The following is a 20,681-nucleotide window of genomic DNA, read 5'->3' on the forward strand; positions in this document are numbered from 1 at the left end:
TTGGATGGGTGCTCTCGCGATGGAAAGAAAATGGAAAGATGTTAAAATTTTATTTTCTCAGAAGAATTATACAACAAATATAAGTTTATTAATTCAAGATGGCAAATTCCCAGAATAATATTCGTTTTCACATGGAACCACATCAGTGAAACACACATTCTGCATTCTACACGCTACATTCACTCAAGTCTAATTCTAGCATCTGTTACTGATTACAACGTGGAATAGCACGATTTAAGAACACACACGAGGAAAAAAAAATAAACATGTCAAAAATAAAATAAAGAAAACAATGGCAAATGCATGAAAAAAGACTACCAATCTTGATTTAAAAAAAAACGAAAAAAAGAAGAAAAAAAAACGCACAACGGTACTGCCGCGGTCTCAGCGGTATTTACGATAGTTGGGGCTGTACATAAAGCTTTCAGCATGTGCCACGAGGTTCTCTGGTTGCGGGAGACGGGTAGCTAAACCTGAATGGCCAGTAAAAACAAGAAAATATTCAAACATAACAGATGACACAACTATAGTCTAGGGTTATATTGCATGTTTTCGTATATGAGATTAAGATGTCCCTTTACCAAGTTCGTATGCTTTTGCAGCTACTTCGGCTGCAATATGGGCTGAAATCTTTCTGATGTTTGCAAATGGTGGATACACAAGTCCTTTATCTAAGTTCTCTTGGCTGACTTGCGAAGCTAATGCTTCCGCTGTTTCAAGAAAACAAGCCGACACGAAAGATGAAAAATTATCAGAAAGAAATGTCTTGAGTCTCAAAGACGAGTACTTGTGTTGTATTCTTTGCAAGTTGTTCATTTCCTTGCAAGGCCTCGGTTTGCCTTTTCTATCGACAAAGTTTAACATCAAATAAACTTACAAGCTACCAAGAGCATGTCATCATGAACTCGGATTGCGCCAGAAATTATCAAACCCAAACCGAATCCGGGGAAGATGTATGCATTATTTGCCTAAAAGATGATAAAATTCATGCTTAAGTCGGTTGAATAAATGGGAGCCGAAACAAATGAACTCTAGTGCTAGTTAAGGCTGAACCTGGCCAGATGCATAAGAAGTCCCGTTATATTCAACAGGAGCAAATGGGCTGCCACTGGCGAAAATGGCTCGGCCCTGAAGATACCAAAATGAACAATGATTAACTGATGACATCTGAGGTACGTTGGTAAAGATGAGAGCAGGCCATTAAAAGTACCTCACTCCATCTATAAGCTTCTTCGGCTGTGCATTCGGACTGTGAAGTCGGGTTGGAGAGAGCAAGAATAATGGGTTTCTGAAAGTAAAAATACGGTCTTTGAGCACGCGTGAGTGCAAGTTTAATTCGAGGACACCAAATAAATAAATTCACTTGAGATATCGTACCTCATTGAACGATGCCATCGCCTGGATCACTTCTTTTGTGAACGTTCTTCCTGCTCCAGAAGATCCAATTAAAACTGTCGGTTTCAGGACCTGTGCAAACGAGAGAAAGGTAAGATGGCACATGCCCACCCAGCTCATTTTTTTACATTCAATCACAACATCAAGTTCACACCTTTACAGCATCTAACAAGCTTTGGACATGTTCATGTTCGTGAGCCCAGGGCCTCTTAAAATGTTGAAGCAATTCCAAACGAGACTTAACGATCAACCCCTAGAAAAGAACAGAAAATTAGGGATTTGAGATTCAGACATGGAAGAAACCATTAGATCTGCGTGTTGAGTGACAAAGAACACAAAAGTTGATTACTTTTGAGTCTACAAGCCAAATCTTCTTGCGAGTCTCTTCCAGTGGGGCACCAGTCTGCATAGAAATGAGATAATAATACTAACAAGACTTCTCTTGATTTCGCTAGAAAAATGCAAATGCTTATCGTCCTTTAACCTGTTTTGACATTTCAAGAGCAATAAGTTCTGCAATACCGGTGCCAGCCTGCAATTAGAGCGTACATAAGCATCAAAAGACAAAGAGGATTACATATATTTCATTGGATATACAAAAAAAAATTAAATCTATGCGGTAATAAAAGTACAAGTGGAAGAAAAGTTCAAAAAAAAAAAGTATTAAGTGGAAAATATATACACATTAGTATCAATCCACGTACTACATTTCAAGCACAAGAAGCATGCAGAAAATAGAGAAAAATGATGACAAAAGGCACCTCTCCAGCTCCGAGGAACAAGAAAGTATGTTCAGCTAAGGTGCCCCCAACTAATTTCAATGACGCAATAAGACCGGCAAGAACCACAGATGCTGTACCCTGATGCAAATAAAAACGTATGAGCTAAGCAACGAATGACAGCAATACTTGTACTAAAGCCAAAAATATTCTCAGAAGAGATGTAACGACTAATTGGTACTGTAGAGTTACCTGAATATCATCATTAAAAACAAGATGGGTACTTCTATACTTTGCAAGGAGATCAAAAGCGTTGTGATTCGCAAAGTCTTCAAACTAAACGGTTTCCAACATGAAAACATGGTTAAGAATCAGAATCGCAGAACAAATTGGCAAACCCGAAACTCTTGAAAAAAAAGACTAACTTGGATAAGGACTTTTTCTCCGTAATTTTGCTTCACCGCAGTCATAAACTCATGCAGAAGTTCAGAATATTCCTGAAAATGCCAATAATTATAGTGTAAAGATCTTTAGAGGAAAAATATGGCTTCTTTTCAGATTTGGTGTGAAAGCATGCAAAGTAATAGGTATTTAACCTGTCCAGTTGCTCTTCTCCGTCTGAGCCCAATATAAAATTCATCATTTAACAAGTCCTCGTTGTTTGTCCCCACGTCAATGGTCACAGGCAAGCACTGGAATCAATAATAATTATAAACAACTTTAGCTTCGGCACAAGCACAATAGCTCAGACAATAAGACATCAAATTTAAGGATCAACGATGAATCGTAAGTTGGTTAAGATTTTCCAATTTTAAGAAACAATTAATTTATTGGCAACTAATAAGGTATTAAAAGGCTAATGATGACATATATTAAGCATGATGTTATGAAACAGAGATTCAGGAAAATATAAAAGCTAGTCATGTAGATACTTACAGCAGAAGGACGGATGCCACCGAGAGCTGAATATAAAGAAAGCTTTCCCACAGGTATGCCCATTCCCTGGCAATAAAATTTGATTCTTAAAAACATTAAAAAAATCATTCTTGATTATTTCATACAAGATAGAAAGCACCTAGGTAAACAATTTTTAAAAACTTTTCTTGGGAATACAATAAAAGAAACAAAATATACATGTACCTGGCAGCCAAGGTCTCCAAGTCCCAAAATCCTCTCACCGTCTGTCAGCACGATGACTTGAATTTTCTTCTGCGGCCAATTTCTCAATACCTCGAGAATTCTTCCCCTTAAAAAATACTACTAATCGTCAGTTTAGTAGGCGACCAAAAAAACGTGTAGTGTCACTGGGATGAAGCGTACTTTTCTTTGAGACTGATAAAGAGGCCCTGAGGTTGCCTGAATATGCATCCATATTTTTGGCATGCTTCACCTACAGTTGGAGTATAGACGACTGGGAGCAACTCTTCGACATTGTCAATGAGAAGTTTGTAGAACAGTTTTTCATTTCTCTCCTGGAGATGAATACAAATATAAATATAAGCATGTCAATGCCACGGGGTAAAAAATAACAATGCTCATCATGGTTCTTGAAACAGAGACTTTAATTGGTTATGCTGGAAGTTTCATAGATGCAGCTAATAACAATTTTGATGACCACAGAGATGCAATGAGGACTAAGCTAAAAGAGAACTTTCAATAAAATAACCGGGTGATTCTTTACCTGGAGATCCATCATAGCCATGTACCTCTGTAGTGGTACCTGGTACTGCCGCATGTTGTGCATCATCTTTTTCACCTATTCAGTACAATATCACGAAAATTAACAAAACCCCATGAAGTAAATGATTCAAAACTAAATCATCTGATCGGAAATTCAGAAATTGAGGAGTCAATTGCAGTAACCTGAAGGTCTTGGCTGATGACAACTGGAGGAAGAAGACCACGTAAAAAGTGGGCATCCCTCTCTTTCTCGGTGAACGCAAGACCTTTGTTATGGTGGGGGTCACGCAACAATTGATAACCACTGAGAAAGAGAAATGCATACACTACTATTGGATGAAGAAAGAAAATTCGAGTACCTCATATCAATTAAACGTAAAGAATTAACGTAGTATCTCAGATCATACGGAAAACACAAGATTAATCCAGCATGAACATTCTAGTCACCAAAAACTAAGTTATCTTTAGACACAAATTGCTTTAAAGTATATCGACTAGCCTTTACAAAGCTTAGCAAAAACTTTGATCCTTGGTTCAGGAAGCAATAAAGACACCATGGTAATCTACAATGTAATACTAAACCTGGACATATGTCATCTTACAACGCACTATCTACACATATTGGCAAGCATACCAGGCCACAGACCTCGACCAGTACAGCAATGCTTGACAGTAATTAATAACATCACAACATTTTACAGAAAGAATTGATATACATCTAGATGATCGAACACTAACTTCCGACAGAAGGGGAGGCATGTTTTTTCATAATTCAGCAAAATTGCAAGCAATAAAATACAGCAACTTCCCAATAAACTCCAGAGCCACTAGCCGAGAAGACAAGTAAAGGAACACCAACCATACTGTTCCAAGATTTATAACAAATTAACATTGTATGTAGTACATGTAAAATATATAAGCTGGAAAACATATCAAAATCTATCCATAAACAGGAACACAAAAGTATAAGGAACGTGTAGGAATAGTTTTTTTCTTTTTTTTTTTTTTACCTGGCGACAGTGACAGTCCAGGGGGTGATGTACTGATCCTCGGTGGCGCTATCCTCACCGTAGACATCTTCAACTCCACCACCGACGGTGGTATTCGTTTCTTCCTCAATCACTGATATCTGTGACGCTATCGATGGTGAAGGAGGAGCATTCTCCCGGATCTCTTTCTCCAACAAAACGCTCACGTTTCGATCACCCGGAGAGCCATTTGAGCTCAGAGAAGCCACCACCACTGCAGGTGAAGAAAATTTCTTTGTTTGTGTGGACTGTACCAAGCATTTCGACACCCCAGAAAGAGGTTTGTTCTGCATAACATCAAAGATAATAAGCAACAGACTAAACAAACTGAGAATAAAAATGGGGTCTTTATCACAGTTTTTTTCTTTCAAGGAATTCAACGCGGATTGCCTGAAAACACAGAAAGATTTTAGCTTTCCTGAAATACAAAAAAGATTTGAGCTTTTGTTAAATTTTCTTGAAACGGGTAATTTACAAACTTATATTTACATAAAGGCTGTGCTCATTCTTCCACTCTGGGATCAAAATCAAGAAAATTGAAGCAGTGTGAAGCATGAAACATGGGATATCAAAACTGAACACACACACAATAAAATGGAAAACAATATCCGTCGAGATTGACCCCAAAAAAAAAAGGAATTTGGACCAAGAAAATACCAGAAAAGTGCTTCCATTCAACGAGAACATGTTGGCCAATAATCACGAAAGAGAGAAAGATAAGAGGAAAAAGAAAGAAGAAAATGAAAAGAGTGAGCTCAAGAATTCCTCTCTCTTTCCCCCTTCCTTTCCTTTCTCCTCCCTCTATCTCTCCCTCATTAGCTCAATAGGACACAACTCGGGCCCTTGGGGGCTACTAACGTCTCATTTCAATATTGTATATATTTTTTCAAGTTCATATTTTTAACTTGGAAAAATGTACATTAGGCAATCGATTGACATCAGGAAGTCGATTCTTTTTATGAACGTTTTTTTGAGTAAGTTTGTCAAACATATTTATAGAATGCTATTTATTTGATATCGTGATTCGTAGATTATTGCGTAAATTCAAATATTTATCTAGTGCACATTGAAGATAGCAAATGCGTCATAAAAATAAAAATAAATTTCTTAAATCATATGATACCAAATTATAATTGCTCTCTCAAAATGACTCCCAACACATTTCTTGACATTAGCATGATATTAGTAGAATCTTTGTGATAAGGTAATATTTATTACTATGATACTGTCATTGTTTTTCTAAAAAAATGTTGGATTTGAGGAATCAGAATTTGAAAGTTTGTCAAATATTGTCATGCTTGTTGTAATAATCTTTTTTTATATATATAAAAAATGACTGATTTTCCTATATTAGTGGAATAAAATATTTATAAGAGGATGAGGATGGTGACAAGGATATGTTTCATCATCATCGCCTGAATTGTATTACCAACACATACAAACATATGCACAATTATTGGACACCAAAGCATAATAATTATATATTGTCACATATAATGCTAAGTCTTCCGACTTGGATGAACAAAATAATAGTGTCATTATATGAAAATGGGGCTAACTGTGGGAAGCTCGGTAGTAATTAAAAGTATAAAAGATGTAAAATTCTCAAAAAAAATATTAATGAGCTTATATATTTTCAATTATTTAAAAATCAAGTGTATTCAACCTTTGTGTTAAAAAAAAATAAAGCATATTTATCTCACACACACACATATATAAATATATATATATATATATATATATATATATATATATATAAACTAAAAAAATGTACGTGTGTTACACATGAGTAATTAACCATTAAAAACATGAGTAATAATTTAGATAATATTTAAATTAACGATGGATTAACAAAGAAAAAGATGATGAATTTCTTTAACACATAGTAAAGGACACGATCAAATTTACAATTGAAAATAGTATAATTACATGTATGATAGATAGATATAAGAAGTCTTGTGCCTGTTTTTTTTTTAAAAAAATCGTAAAAAAGTTTTAATTTTTATTAGTTTTACATACGAGTTTTGGTTTTTTAAAACAATTTTTATTGGGGCACTGATACAATTTACGTGTGACGTTCAATTACTATCCATTGGGTAGGATTTTTATTTTTTTTGTCAAAATAGGTGCAATTAGTGCCTATATAATTGTGCAATAACTATGACATGAATATTTTTGCACAAAACATTTATTTTATAGACTTTATAATATGAGGACATGATTCAAAATGGGTTGGTGGATGAGCTCCCATTACTTTTGGCTCCCATTCATCCACGTCCACCGCATGGAAACATGGTAGAATCCGTCCCCCTTCATATTTCGCATGTTCAAATTTGCATCAACTATAAATCTAATCTAAATCTAAATTGGTAAAAAAAGAGCTAAAATAGTTATTGAAGTATAAAACAGAATACATAGAAATTCCCAAAAATAAAAAAACGTGATTTTCACCATATATTCAGTAAAAAAATAATTAATTGGTGGTCTCGCGTGTTTTGCTTCGAACAGTCTTGTTGTTTTTTATTGCGTCACACTTACAAAACTTTCAACACACGCTATTTTTTTTTCTGATAAAGATCTAAGACTAAGAATACAACCGTTGACATATAAATTATATAATCATATAACACCAATATCAAATTTGAAACAAGATTTGAACTCGATTATAGCAAAGAAAAAAAAAGAGCAATAGACAAGTTGATAAAACATGAACCAATGGTCTTGTAATGTAGGTGTGCTCCGGTGGTCCACGGAGTACTGGAGCGGATAAGGATTCCCCAATCAGGTCCCATATCCACATCATTCAAGAAATTATGTAAATACATACAAATAATGAATATTCATTCTGTCCCCACAAAAAAACAATTAAACAAATTAATATTCTGACTGAGAATTCAGAGCCTTCGGATCTAGGATTTGCCACCGGTCGGGTACAACCTTTACCATTTCCCTATTCAACCCGGTCCAATCCTCTAGGTTGTCCGCTAGTTTATCGATTGGGCTATTGATGACCATAATCCACAAGTGGGCCAGTTGAAGAAACTTTTAAGAAGTGTAGTTCCGATTCATTTTGTCTGGAGCCCAAATATTTGGCCCAATTCCATTGGAAGAAGGTGTGCTTTCGATTCATTTTGTCTGAAGCCCAAATATTTGGCCCATATATTGTATTATTATATTATAAATGATAAATCTCCAAACGACCAAACCTATTATACGTTGTAATAACAAATTGACTTGCCATTTTCAACTAAAAAAATAGATAAATAAATAAAATGAATCCCATTTTCTTTGTAGACAATTGTGCTTTAATTTTTACCTTTTGTCCTCTAGAATAATAAAATTAAAAATAATAAGAAATATAAAACATTAAATGCATTTGGTTTCAGAAAGTCATTAATTGACCTTACCCTTTTAACTCAAAAATCTAGGCAACTGAAACCCCTCTCACTGTGCCAATCTCACTGCAGAAAACCACTCACTTCACTCGTGCTCCTCTCAAAATCTCAAGAAGACCAGAAAGACAAAAGAGGAAAAAAAACAAAAAAAACAAAAAGAATTCCCATTCCCTGTGTGTGAAGAGGGAGAAATGGATGTAAATGATGAATTTGAGAAAATGGATATAGAAGACGATGAATTTGAGTTTACATTATCTGAGGTAACTTCAGTCAGTTTTTGCTGATCTCAAATGGTGGAGTTCTTTCTTTTTCTTTTATTTGGCTTTAATTTTCACATTTTTTGCTCAATTTTCATTTGCTAATCTGAAAGATTTCATCTTTTCACGCCTTTACATAGTGGCTGCAAACATTTAGTGATTTTCCATTTTCTTTGATTTTGATGCTAATCCAATTAATAACACTATTTCCGTTCTCTGAAATGTTAGCAATCTGCATCAATGGTTGGTTGAAGAGTTTCTGGTTTGTTTCTTGGTCTATGATTATGTGGGTTTTGGGAAAGAAAAAAGGATTCTTGTAAATTTGATATCTCATTTGATGGGTATTTAAAGCAAGAAAACTACTCGTTCATTGGTGATCATCAAATTCTTTCATTTGCTGATTCTTGAACAAACTTTTGTAGGAGTTCTTATAACAAGCTTAGTTGACGATTTTATTTAAGTTTGCAATAGCTTTACTTTGTTTACACGCCGGTTGGCTTTGTGTCTAAACTCATTGTACAGATTAATTCAAACTAGTAGAGGGAAATATTTTCTCCCAGATTAGCACTCATCTCTTAACATGGTATCAGTAGGAATAACACTTTCCAGCTTGGTCTCCTTGTCAACTCATCCGAGTTGATCGAATTGTCTTCCACTATTCAAATCTCTTCTCCTTCTTCGGGAATTTCAGTGGAAATCTTCTCATACTTTAGCAATCTGTGATCCATTGTGTCTTTGTCTTCTGATAATCAGTTGGCATCAACTGCAAAATCAGCGGATAGTCCTGGAATTTCCTTGGTTTCTCAGCCTTTGACAGGTGATAAATACGCTTTTTGGAGCCATGCAATGATCTTCGCAGTTCGCCCCATCGGCAAAAAATAAGCTTGGGTTTATTGATGGCTCAATCACTACGCCTGATGGCCTGAATCTGAATCTGAATCTGAGCAATATTGGATTTGAAATGACAATGTTGTTATTTCTTGGATCATGAATGCAGTTTCTAAAGAAATCTTTGCAAGTACCATGTTTTCCCTGTCCTTTGACTCTATGTCATATATTTACTGTTAAAGTTTACTTGATTTGGGTGGGGATAAATTATTGCTGATATTTCAGTTTACCATTAAAGATTTGATCTTTACTCGATTTTGGTGGGGTAAAATTATCAGCGAGTTTTCCGTTTACCGTTAAAAGTTTTCCATTTACCGTTAAAGATTTGATATTTACTCGTTTTGGCGGGGATGAATTATTGATTTTTCAGTTTACCGTTAAAGATTTGATCTTTACTCTGTTTTGGCGGGGATAAATTATTGGTGATTTTTCAGTATACCTTTAAAGATTTGATCTTTACTCGGTTTTGGTGGGGATAAATTATTGGTGAATTTGCAGTTTTAATCTCTTACCATGTTATAGTTTTGATGATACTTCAAGTAACAGTTTTTGATTGCTGTGAAATGTTAACAAACTACTATGTCTGACTGCCTGTCTTAAATAATTTTTGATGTTTTTCTTTTTCTGGCTTATGATTATATGGTTTTTCGTGATATGTATTGTTTATGAAATAAATATCCTGCATTTTTGTTTTATATGCCTTAATCCGAATATTATTACAATGATACTGGAAAATAAATCAGTTGTTGATCCCATACTTTAATTGAGGTGGACGTTAAATGTAATCTGGAATTGACATAATTGCACAAGAAATTTGAATTATTTTTTTATTTGAGAAGGCTGTTCCTGACTTGCTCACCTTCTACTGCATTTCCCCTTAAAACAATGGCACGTGCCACACATCGAATATTTGTTTCTCGGTGTTGACATCTCTCAATGACGATGGCTTTTCATTTTCTTGAAATAGATAATTGAAATGGAGAACTTATTTAAAGAAATGAGTGATAAATTTTTCAGTCAAAGTTTCTGCCAAGAGCTTGCCACCAAATTTAGGTATGCTTTATTCTTCCGTAATTTCTTATTTTATTCCGGATGGTTTACACTGTATACCCTGGACATTTTTGGTTAGTTCTTTTGGTTTTAGAAGTTTTCCTTGCTCTCCAATTCGTCCTAACAATAGTAAGGAGACTGCACACTTAAAACTAAATTATGGTGCTTTCGTTTTATGCAGTCGTTCAGTTTACCGTTCAGAAAAATTTCCAGTAAAATGGGAGCAGGTGTTTGTTCTAAACTCTTTTCTTTATCGTTCTTGTTGTTATGGTATCTAATCATGTTTGCTCAGTCCGTTTATATTCTTATATTCAGGTGCGACGTTGGTTTCAAGATAAACGGAGTACTTTGGCAGCCAAAGCTATTCCGTCCTTTTCTCCAGAAAAATCTTTGGCTTCTCCAAGGGCTTTACCGGTTAAAAGAAGAGGTAAAAATTGCCTTCTTTTACTGCAAAATATATGATTTGTGATTGTAGAAATGACAAATAAAAAAGTCATTTTATATGATTCATTACATCCGGAGCTGGGAGATATGTAACTGTATAAGGTTAAGTATTAGCTAAAGAAGTAAGAGATATACATAAGACAATCGATATACATAACACAATCGAGTACTTTAACAGTAATTGGTTATTTTTTTCGTTTTAAGTGTTCTATTAATATAAGAACTGAATGTTATTTAATGTCGCTGCCGTGCTATGTCGAGAGTTCACATGTGCTTTCTTGGGCTATAATAGCTTCTGCAATTTCTTGCCAGTGAAGACAATTTCTATCGGTGAAGCAGCTGCGGAGCTACCAAACTTGATGTTTGAGGCTAGATCAGCAAAGGATTATGCTTGGTGAGAATCCATTTAACTAAATCCGACACTGCTTGATCCTCCTCTGATCTTTTAATATCACTTTAAACAACTCAACATCGTTAAAATATCGTCTTGCTGGTATTTGTAAGATTTGTAGACGTCAGTTTTTGTTATTTTTGTGACTATGCTACGTTATCAGTGGCAACCTGACACCGCATCTTTTCCCCGTTCTTAGGTTTGATGTTGCTTACTTCCTCAATTTCAGAGTTCTCAACTCCGGGGAGCTTGTAAGATCCTTTAACTTTTCTTTCGTGTTGTTTTCCAGTTACCCGCCTTCATTTTCCATTTGATTTCCGTCTTATATTCGAATTCATTGTGGAGGGATCTGTTCTTGTGTGAACACAGCTACTTTTTTCCGATATCATTATTTAAATACTACTTTTCCCTCCATGTTTCCTAGTTTCCATTCCTATAACAAGATTGTTGGCAGTATAGCCATTCTAAGTATTCCCTGTCGACATGACAGATGGTTCGTGTGAGATTTGCGGGCTTTGACAGACAGGAAGACGAATGGGTAAGCGCTGACAAGGCAATCCGGGAGCGCTCGATTCCTTTAGATCCTACCGAATGCAACGCTGTTAATGTCGGAGATCAAGTTCTCTGCTACAGGGTACTGCTCTTCTCTTACCCTGCAAGTCCTGCCTCGAAACAGGCCTCTTTTTAACGACGACTTTTTAATGTCGATTCCCAGGTCAACGAATATCATGCACTCTATGTTGATGCTCAAGTCACCGGAATCGAAAGGATATCACATGACGAGAGCGGCTGCACGTGCGTCTTTAACGTTCGCTACGACTATGACAACTTTGAGGTATGAAATATCTTTCCCCCTAATATTTCGAGTGTTGAAATTTTCAAGGAATTTAACAACCTGAGATTTGCATTATTTTGTAGTCATGTATCTACGTTATATATATACTATGTTATTATTATATATTTGTATGTGGTAATGTTTGCTTATTTTTGGGTACACAGGACAAGGTTGGATGTAATAATTTGTGCCGCAGGCCAACGCAATCATCGAAGGAAAACAAGGCGTCGGGTTTCTCCATAGTGTCGTGATTTTTGTTTTAGGAGAAAAATAAGGTTTCACAGGACAGAAATGCAATGTAATAATCTGTATTACTATTATCTATCCTACATTATCAAACTACATTAAACTTAGGCTCATATATTTAACAAATTTTGGTGTCAATTGTTTTTTTTTTTTCAATATCAAATTTATCTTTATTTAATTTAATATTCTTTATTCATGGGGAAAAAAAAATTATTATCGTAAATATAAAAATAACTTATACATTTTTTCTTGAATTAAATTTTAAAACTTTCGCAATATTCTTTTTTGCATAAAGGTTACTAGTTACAATATGGTATCTACTTTGATTTTGAATTTTTATTTTAAAAACAACTTTAAAAATATAAATAATAAATAGAAGTAAAATATTTAAATATAATAAAAACCTTAAATAATTAGTTATCACAATTCTCTTGATTTTCATATTTCTTATATTATATATCCATGACACAACATTTGAATTTTCGTCTTCAAGATTTTAAGATATTTATATTTTAATCTTTTTCAATTTTCAATATCACATATTCACATTTCAGTTATTATTGAGATCAATCTTATGAAAAACATTAAATTGCTAGTGTATGTTGAACATAAAATAGTTAACTGTCATAAATAAAGTAAGAAATTATGATTAAAATATTTTTTGTTACGCTAATTTTAATATCACTATATAATATCAAATACAATTTTTTCTCTTATTTTTGCAAATTAATATAAAAACATGTTTTTGAAGAAATATTCAAAATTTAGATATTTTATCTTCTTCCTCTAGATACTTCATCAAAATCATAGTTTCTATTTTCCTATGATCATATTTTTTGTTACAATATTAATGTTAATATAATAAAGATACGGACAAACAAAATCCACATGAATATCCCCGTGGATGCAATAGGCATGTAAGTATATCACACACACAACGAGATTTGATCATATTCATGAACAATGTTGTATACCGGCTATAGAATGTTTTCATGTTAAGTCAAACAACTGGAGGCACCTATTTATAATTTACATTAAATACGGATTGCAAGAAGCCCGTCTAGCTCAGTTGGTAGAGCGCAAGGCTCTTAACCTTGTGGTCGTGGGTTCGAGCCCCACGGTGGGCGTTAAAAGTTTTTGCAACTAAGAATTTTAATTCATCGGCTATTATCATACTATACTTAAATATCATATTATCACGTACAATTATATTTTTTAAAAATTTGATTATTTTATTAAAATTATAGTCATTCACTAAATTTTTATAAAAAAAAATATGAAAGATAAAAATATTGACAAACTAAACATAATATAAAAAAAATATATATGTATAATTTATTACAACATCATTATTCTACAAAATATCGTTAGCTTTTATACTAATAATTTTTTATTTTCATCAAAATACAATTATTCAAAAAAAAATTAGATATATATATATAGTCTTGATCCTCGCACCCCTAAGGTATTCGGTTCGGTGATGGGTAGAATGTTAACACATCTTTTTTCATCCCTAAATCCGAAATCCCATACAAAATTACTCATTTATTTAATCGGATCCAAAAATTACTCTATATCCTCCTTCATTCGAATCGGTTTTTAACGAGAGAAAATTGTTCCTCGTCGAAATTCTACTATGTTTACCCTCTAAATCATGCCATTCAAATTTGTCTGCAAAATTTGGCATGCTCTCATAATCAAAAAATAGTTTTGTTTACTTTGGAAACAACATCATCATCATCAGGGTCCGAGGATTCTACTGAGGTCCTTAATAACTGAGGTGAAGAATCGCTACATGCCTACATCCCTCTTTCTGTTCCCATAGCAGGCAAGGCCCTGTTTGAGATATCTCGCCATTTTTACCACAACATATTGCAATCGTGTAATGGATTTTTACTTATTTCCAAATATAACGTTGACGTTCGTATTCACAATTTTTGCGTGTACAGACTATCCATCCACTATGGAAGTCGCCGTTCTTCGGTGGATGATTGTAAGATACATGCTCGACGGCGTTGTAATTGTGTTCTTAGAGATCCTGTTCAGGCTTTTGATTCCCACTCTTAACGGAAGAAAGATTGCTATTGCTATTGCTATTGCTATTGCTATTGCTATTGCAAGTCACCTAACTAGACGTAAGCGTCGATATCCCATCCCGATCATTTCAACTCTGAAAATCTTTCATACCAAAGAAACACGGTTATAGGTGACTCAAAAATAGCAAATACGAGGGAAAACTTCGTGTATATATATATATATATCCACCGACATTGACCACAACTCCAACATCTCTTGCCAGAACATGCTTCCCTGCAGTCTCATCTGCCACATGCAGCTTTCCCTCAACTGCAAAGCTCTTACCAGACACAAGACAATATTGTGCTCGCTTCCAATGAACACCCGGCTTCCCCTTTGCCAGAAGTCCATCCTCATCCTTGGCCTCAACTTCAAAAAAATCTCCATCACTTCGTGTTTAAAGGGTGTGTAATCCGTTAAAACCGAACCGAAACTTTCAAAAACCGAACCGATCGATCTATTTTTTAACAAATCGAACCGAATTTGTATATTAAAACTAACTAAACCGAAACGAGGACCGAAATAACCGATTTTTTATTTAAATGTTTTTTTTTAAAAAAAAAATTACATGTATTTTTGTGTGCACAAATTTCTCCATTGAATTTACAAGTATTTTTAGGGGCACAGCCTTTACCAAAAAATAAAATTTTTTTTTTTAAAAAAAAAAATCTTACCTGCGCACAAGCTTTCAATTGAATTTGAGATGAAATTTCAATTTGAAGATGAAGATAAATTGTGGTGTTAGGATTTAAGGCTAAAATTGTAAAAATATGACATGCTTTTTTGTTAGGTTAATAATGAGTTAGACTTCTAACAAAATTGGATATATGTATTTATAGCTCAACAACAAATTAAAAGTTAATTAAGGCCCAATACTAAAGCCAATTTTTTGCAACTCTATGTTGGGCTCAAAGTAAGGCCCATATGTAATTTTTTTTGTATCTATGTTTAGTTGTTGGGTTTAAACTAATGTCCATGCATATATTTTTTTTTGCAGCCATATTTGTTTTTGGGCTGAAACTAAAGCCAGATATAATTTTTTGTAAACCTGTTTTTTTTGGGCTCAAACTAAAGCACGGTTCCCTATTTTGTTGTTGGGCTCAAACTAAAGTACAGTTATAATTTTTTGCAGCCGTGTTTTGTTGGACTAAAACTAAAGGCCAATTATAATTTTTTACTACCCTGTTTTGTTGTTGGGCTCAAGCTAAAGCATTGTTATTGTTATTTTTTTGCAACCATGTTTCATTGCTGGGCTCAAAATAAAGCCTAGTTATAATTTTTTTGCAAGCTTGTTTCGCTGTTGGGGTCAAACTATAAAGGCCCTTTACAGTTTTGTTTGGCAAACTCGTCGTTGTTGGACTTAAACAAAAACTAAAACACAGTTATAAATATTTTTGCAACCTGTTTTCATTTTTGGACTCAAACTAAAATCCAGTTATAATTTTTATTTTGCAACCCTGTTTCGTTGTTGGGCTCAAACTAAAACTCAGTTATTTTTTTACAACTCTGTTTCGTTATTGGGCTCAAAATAAAGCCTGGTTATAATTTTTTTTTTCAACTCTATTTAGTTATTGGGCTCAAACTAAAGCTCATTCTCAGTTATTGGCCTCGTCTAGATGATAGCAGGTTATTGGGCCCCGTACAAATTCTGATTCCACTTTCTTCCTTCAACCCAAACTTGGACACTATTCGTTTTATTTTATTTTTTGGTTGAAAATCAACATTCACACACCAAAAGGTTTTGAAATGCTTAATTAATGACCTCCAAAAGTATTCATGAGACAATTCGATGGACTCGGTTCAAATTTGCATCGAAAAGTAATATTTTTAGTATAAAAATTAATAAATAATTTTATAAGTCAAGTCTGATCGGAGATCCGTTTCACAAAATTGACACGCAAGAGAGTCTCATAATAGTTTTGTGTCATTTTTTCATTTGATATAATGCAATAATTGTCACATTAAAATATAGATATGATTCCTTTTGGGTCATTGGATATACTATTTAGGATATTGTTCTAAGAATGACATTGTATAAATCATTTGAAACAGTGTATTCAAATGCGCACGCCATGTGTCACAAATCCTATGGTTGGTTTAATTTCAAGATATCGTTTGGTTTGAGTGATGAGATAAATAATATATAGATAAATAATATAATATAATAAAAATAAATAAGAAATTATAATTAATATAATATTTGATTTGATTGATATATTATAGTTTATTTGATTTGATTGATTAAATTTTATATAAAATAATAAATTATTATTTTATCCTTTTAATAATAAATAAAATATGAATAATATTATTTATAAAGAGTAATATAGTAATTTAAATTCAATGATTTGATTGATGTAATATAAATAATTAATGATTTGATTGATTTAAAATAAATAATTAATAAATGAATAAATAATATAATAGGAAAAACTCCAAATTAAATAAGATAAGTTATATATTTTTTAATATTCAAGTGTTTTGCACTGGCCATGTCAAGTATATATTTTTAATATTCAAAAGTGAAATCGAGGTAGCTGAATAAGTGGAAGTTTTTGAATTATTTCATGTTCCAAAGTTAATAAAAGTGATACTTTAATTTCAATAATTGAGCTCTCCACTCCACCCGTATTTCTTGTGGAGTCGCTTTCTTGTTTTTAGTTTTTGTTTTTGGAGTTCAATTAATGTATATATACACAATTTTCATCTTCCGGTGCGGTGAAAACCTTAATTGACGACGAACAAAGTTTATTTGTCGTCGAGCCTGTCTAAGTACGTACTTGGAAAATAACCATGATGTTTAGAGTAGGTATCCTATCAAATGATATCATATATATATATTTTTGAAACGACTCGACTCGATTTATAAATATGATGAAAAATAATATTTTTACATAAAAAACAATAATTTTTAATAGATCAGATATTCGTTTAACAAATTGATCAATATGACGATCTCATGCGACTGTTCGAGCTTCATGTATCTTTTATATATTTGTTTGCACGAATTACAAAATTCATGAATTGGTATCGGTTTATCCTACGTCTCTTTGTGTGTCGATGCCAAAGTCAATTAAAGTCACAAATCTTAAAACTATAACATGATTTCAATTCGAAAATATATATATATATATATATAATAATATATTAACCTTTTGAATGTACTATATCTATACCTACTAGCTATATTATAAAGCGTGATTGTTAAGTTAAAGTTAAATTAGAGGTGTCAAAATTCAATTTATTGACCCAAAATTTTATTATTATTAAGAAATATTTGTTATATTTTTATATATTGTATGTTTGAAAAAAATTTACTTATATTGATATAATAGATTTTCGTGATTTAATATTTATTTTGTATAATTTTTTATTTTTTTAAATATTTTTTAACTTTTTTAGTAAGTATATTTTAAAATTTATATAGACTTTCAATTTTATATTTTTTTATTATGTGCCTAAATTAAATATTACTATTATTCTTGCGTGTTTTAATTTTTATTTAATTATTTTGTTAAAAAATAAAAAAAAATCGAGTTGATTCGGGTTGATCGGGTTAGTCGGTTCGAGTTCGGGTTGGCTATTTTCGGATTTGTTTGCATGAGTTTGGGTTAAAAAAATTTTAAAAAATATTTTCGTCAACCCGACTCGACCCACGTACCCGAATTAACACCCTTAAACCACCAACTAGACCATCTAATTAGCTTGTGGCCAAGGCTTGTATATTAAGTGACACCAATCCATACTCCTACAAATGGGGGAGATCTTGGTTTCAAGACCTGACAAACCCCAACACCCCATGTCAAAAAAAAAAAAAAAAAAAGAAAGAAAGAAAGAAAGGTTGTGGCCAGTGTGATTCATGTTTGGAAGGTAATTGTCAACGTATATTCGCGTTTTCATCCAATTGGCTAAGATTTTTTCAATTATCTGATCAGATATTTGATCTTAATGATATATATTTTTGTTAAACAATTTACGTAAAGTTTTATTCTATCTTTTTCGTCTGAATAATATTTCTATAATAATTATAGATTTTTATAAGGAGATCAATCAATTAATGTAGGCTATGATTGACATTCATTATGATTTATTGGGAAATATGTATATTCGGTTGGATTGACGGATGATACAAGATTAGTCGAGAGAGGTCAGAGGAGTGTGCTTAAAATATTTTGACAATAAAACTTACAAACTAAAATTAGAACATATAAAATCTGAAATCTAATTGAGAAGAGTTACCACTCGATCCGTATGATAACAATGAGTTTGGATATGCATGGAGGGTCCCAGCTTGGAGAAAATTATTTTTGGCATGAATTAAGAACCAAAGCTTTAGTAAAAGTATCTTTAATTACATTATACATATTAGTGGACCTCAAATCCACTTATAGTTGCCACTTAAAAAACTTCTGGATTTTAGAACTGTGGATGCAAATTAACATTAATGGACCACCAATCCACTTATAGTATTATTGTAGTGTAATTTTAGTTATACTATAGTATTATTTTAGTGTTATTAGTATAATTTTAGTTATAGTATGATGTTATTGTAGTGTATTATTAGTTACACTATAGTTATATATTGTAGTGTAATTTTAGCTAGATTATAGTTATATATTATTGTAGTGTAATTTTAGCTAGATTATAGTGTTATGCTAGTGTAATTTTAGTTAACTATAACGTCATGCATTCTAGTGCACTTTTATTTATACTATAGTATTTTTAGTGTACTTTTAGTTATAGTATAATGTTATGCTAGTGTAATTTTAATTATTCTATAGTGTTAATGTAGAGTAATTTTAGTTGTACTATATAGTGTTATTGTATTGTAATTTTATTTATAATATAATGTTATTTTTGTGTAATTTTAGTTGTATTAAAGTATTATGCTAGTGATGTAGTGTAATTTTAGTTATAGTATAATTTACACTATAATATTATTTTAGTTATACTATAGTATTACTGTAGTGTAATTTTATTTACAATATAGTGTTATTGTAGTGTAGTCTAGTTACAATATATTATAGTTTTAGTTATATTATAGTGTTATCATAGGGTACCACTTGGTAGGTATGATGAGATAAGTAATACATAGATAAGTAAAATATTGTAATAAAAAAAAAAAAAATGATCGTGAATATAATATTTGATTTGATTGATGGATTATAATTTATTGATTTGATTGATAAAATTTTATATTAAAAAATAAAAAATTATCATTTTACCCTTTTAACAATAAATAAAATATGAATAATAATATTTATAAGGGGTAATATAGTAATTTAAATTAAATGATTTAATTGATGTAAGATAAATAATTGATGATTTTATTGATGTAAAATAAATAATTAATAGATGGATAAATAATAATTATTTATTTTATATTACATTATACTATTTATCATATCCTCGAACCAAACGGTACCATAGGTACCATTTGGTTCGAAGATAGGATAAATAGTACTTGATAAATAATATAATGTAATATAAAATAAATAAAAAATGATAGTTAATATAATATTTGATTTGATTGATATATTATAGTTTATGTGATTTGGTTGATTGAATTTTATATAAAAATGATAAATTACCATGTTGTCCTTTTTAAAAATAAATAAAATATGAATAATATTATTTATAAGGGTAATATAGTAATTTAAATTCAATGATTTGATTGATATAAGATAAATAATTAATGATTTGATTGATGTAAAATAATTAATTAATAGATAGATAAATAGTATGACGAGAAGAACAAATGATTAGACAGGACAAGTTATACAAGTATTATTTATACGTACTTGTACCAAACAAGCCCATATGAGAAGAACGTGAGATTTGATAGGATAAGTTATACACATATTAATAATATAGACTACCAAACAGAGCCTTAATTGTATTCTAGTGATATGCTAGCTAGAGTAATTTTAGTTACAACTAGTATACCACCCGTGCGATACACGGTGTGTTATTTTTATTAATTAGTTGTGAAAATAAGTGTTTGAATAAATAATTAAAATAAAAATAAATTAAGGTTGAGTTTGGATAAAAGGATTTAAAATCTAAAGATTTAAATTTATCTTAATTTTTTAGATAATTTACACACTAAAAAAATTCAAAGTCATATTTATATTTATTTACACTAATGTTTTCATAACCGAACGCTGATCGAATCGGTCTTCTTAAAAAAATTGATCCGACCGATCGTACACTATAATTGAGTTAATTACAACCGATTTCAATATTGGAATCATTTGAAATTCATTGTGGTTGAAGA

General features: G+C 32.0%; 2 protein-coding genes and 1 non-coding gene across 3 annotated transcripts; 2 read left to right on the plus strand and 1 right to left on the minus strand.

Annotated features, from left to right (window-relative positions):
- Positions 1–64: 64 nt before the first annotated feature.
- LOC140866686 (NADP-dependent malic enzyme, chloroplastic-like) lies at positions 65–5,766 on the minus strand. Its single transcript, XM_073271721.1, has 20 exons — positions 5,480–5,766; positions 4,805–5,109; positions 3,978–4,098; positions 3,796–3,870; positions 3,435–3,586; positions 3,255–3,360; positions 3,051–3,116; positions 2,711–2,806; positions 2,540–2,611; positions 2,367–2,450; positions 2,157–2,255; positions 1,880–1,927; positions 1,745–1,798; positions 1,550–1,648; positions 1,378–1,467; positions 1,211–1,288; positions 1,054–1,128; positions 878–968; positions 582–710; positions 65–473 (listed from the first exon to the last, which is right to left on the minus strand). The coding sequence occupies exons 1-20, from the start codon at positions 5,507–5,509 to the stop codon at positions 385–387; spliced, it is 1,959 nt and encodes a 652-aa protein (XP_073127822.1). The 5' UTR covers positions 5,510–5,766; the 3' UTR covers positions 65–384.
- Positions 5,767–8,243: 2,477 nt separating this feature from the next.
- On the plus strand, positions 8,244–12,459 carry LOC140866687 (protein SAWADEE HOMEODOMAIN HOMOLOG 1-like). The gene is made up of 9 exons (XM_073271722.1): positions 8,244–8,477; positions 10,330–10,415; positions 10,594–10,639; positions 10,728–10,839; positions 11,169–11,250; positions 11,447–11,498; positions 11,738–11,881; positions 11,963–12,082; positions 12,247–12,459. The coding sequence occupies exons 1-9, from the start codon at positions 8,409–8,411 to the stop codon at positions 12,331–12,333; spliced, it is 798 nt and encodes a 265-aa protein (XP_073127823.1). The 5' UTR covers positions 8,244–8,408; the 3' UTR covers positions 12,334–12,459.
- A 923-nt stretch (positions 12,460–13,382) lies between these two features.
- Positions 13,383–13,455, plus strand: TRNAK-CUU (transfer RNA lysine (anticodon CUU)). Its single transcript has one exon. It is a non-coding gene; the product is annotated as a tRNA-Lys (tRNA).
- The last annotated feature ends 7,226 nt before the right edge of the window (positions 13,456–20,681 follow it).

Source organism: Henckelia pumila, chromosome 4 (assembly GCF_033568475.1).
Source record: "Henckelia pumila isolate YLH828 chromosome 4, ASM3356847v2, whole genome shotgun sequence".
In the NCBI taxonomy this organism is placed as follows: domain Eukaryota; kingdom Viridiplantae; phylum Streptophyta; class Magnoliopsida; order Lamiales; family Gesneriaceae; genus Henckelia; species Henckelia pumila.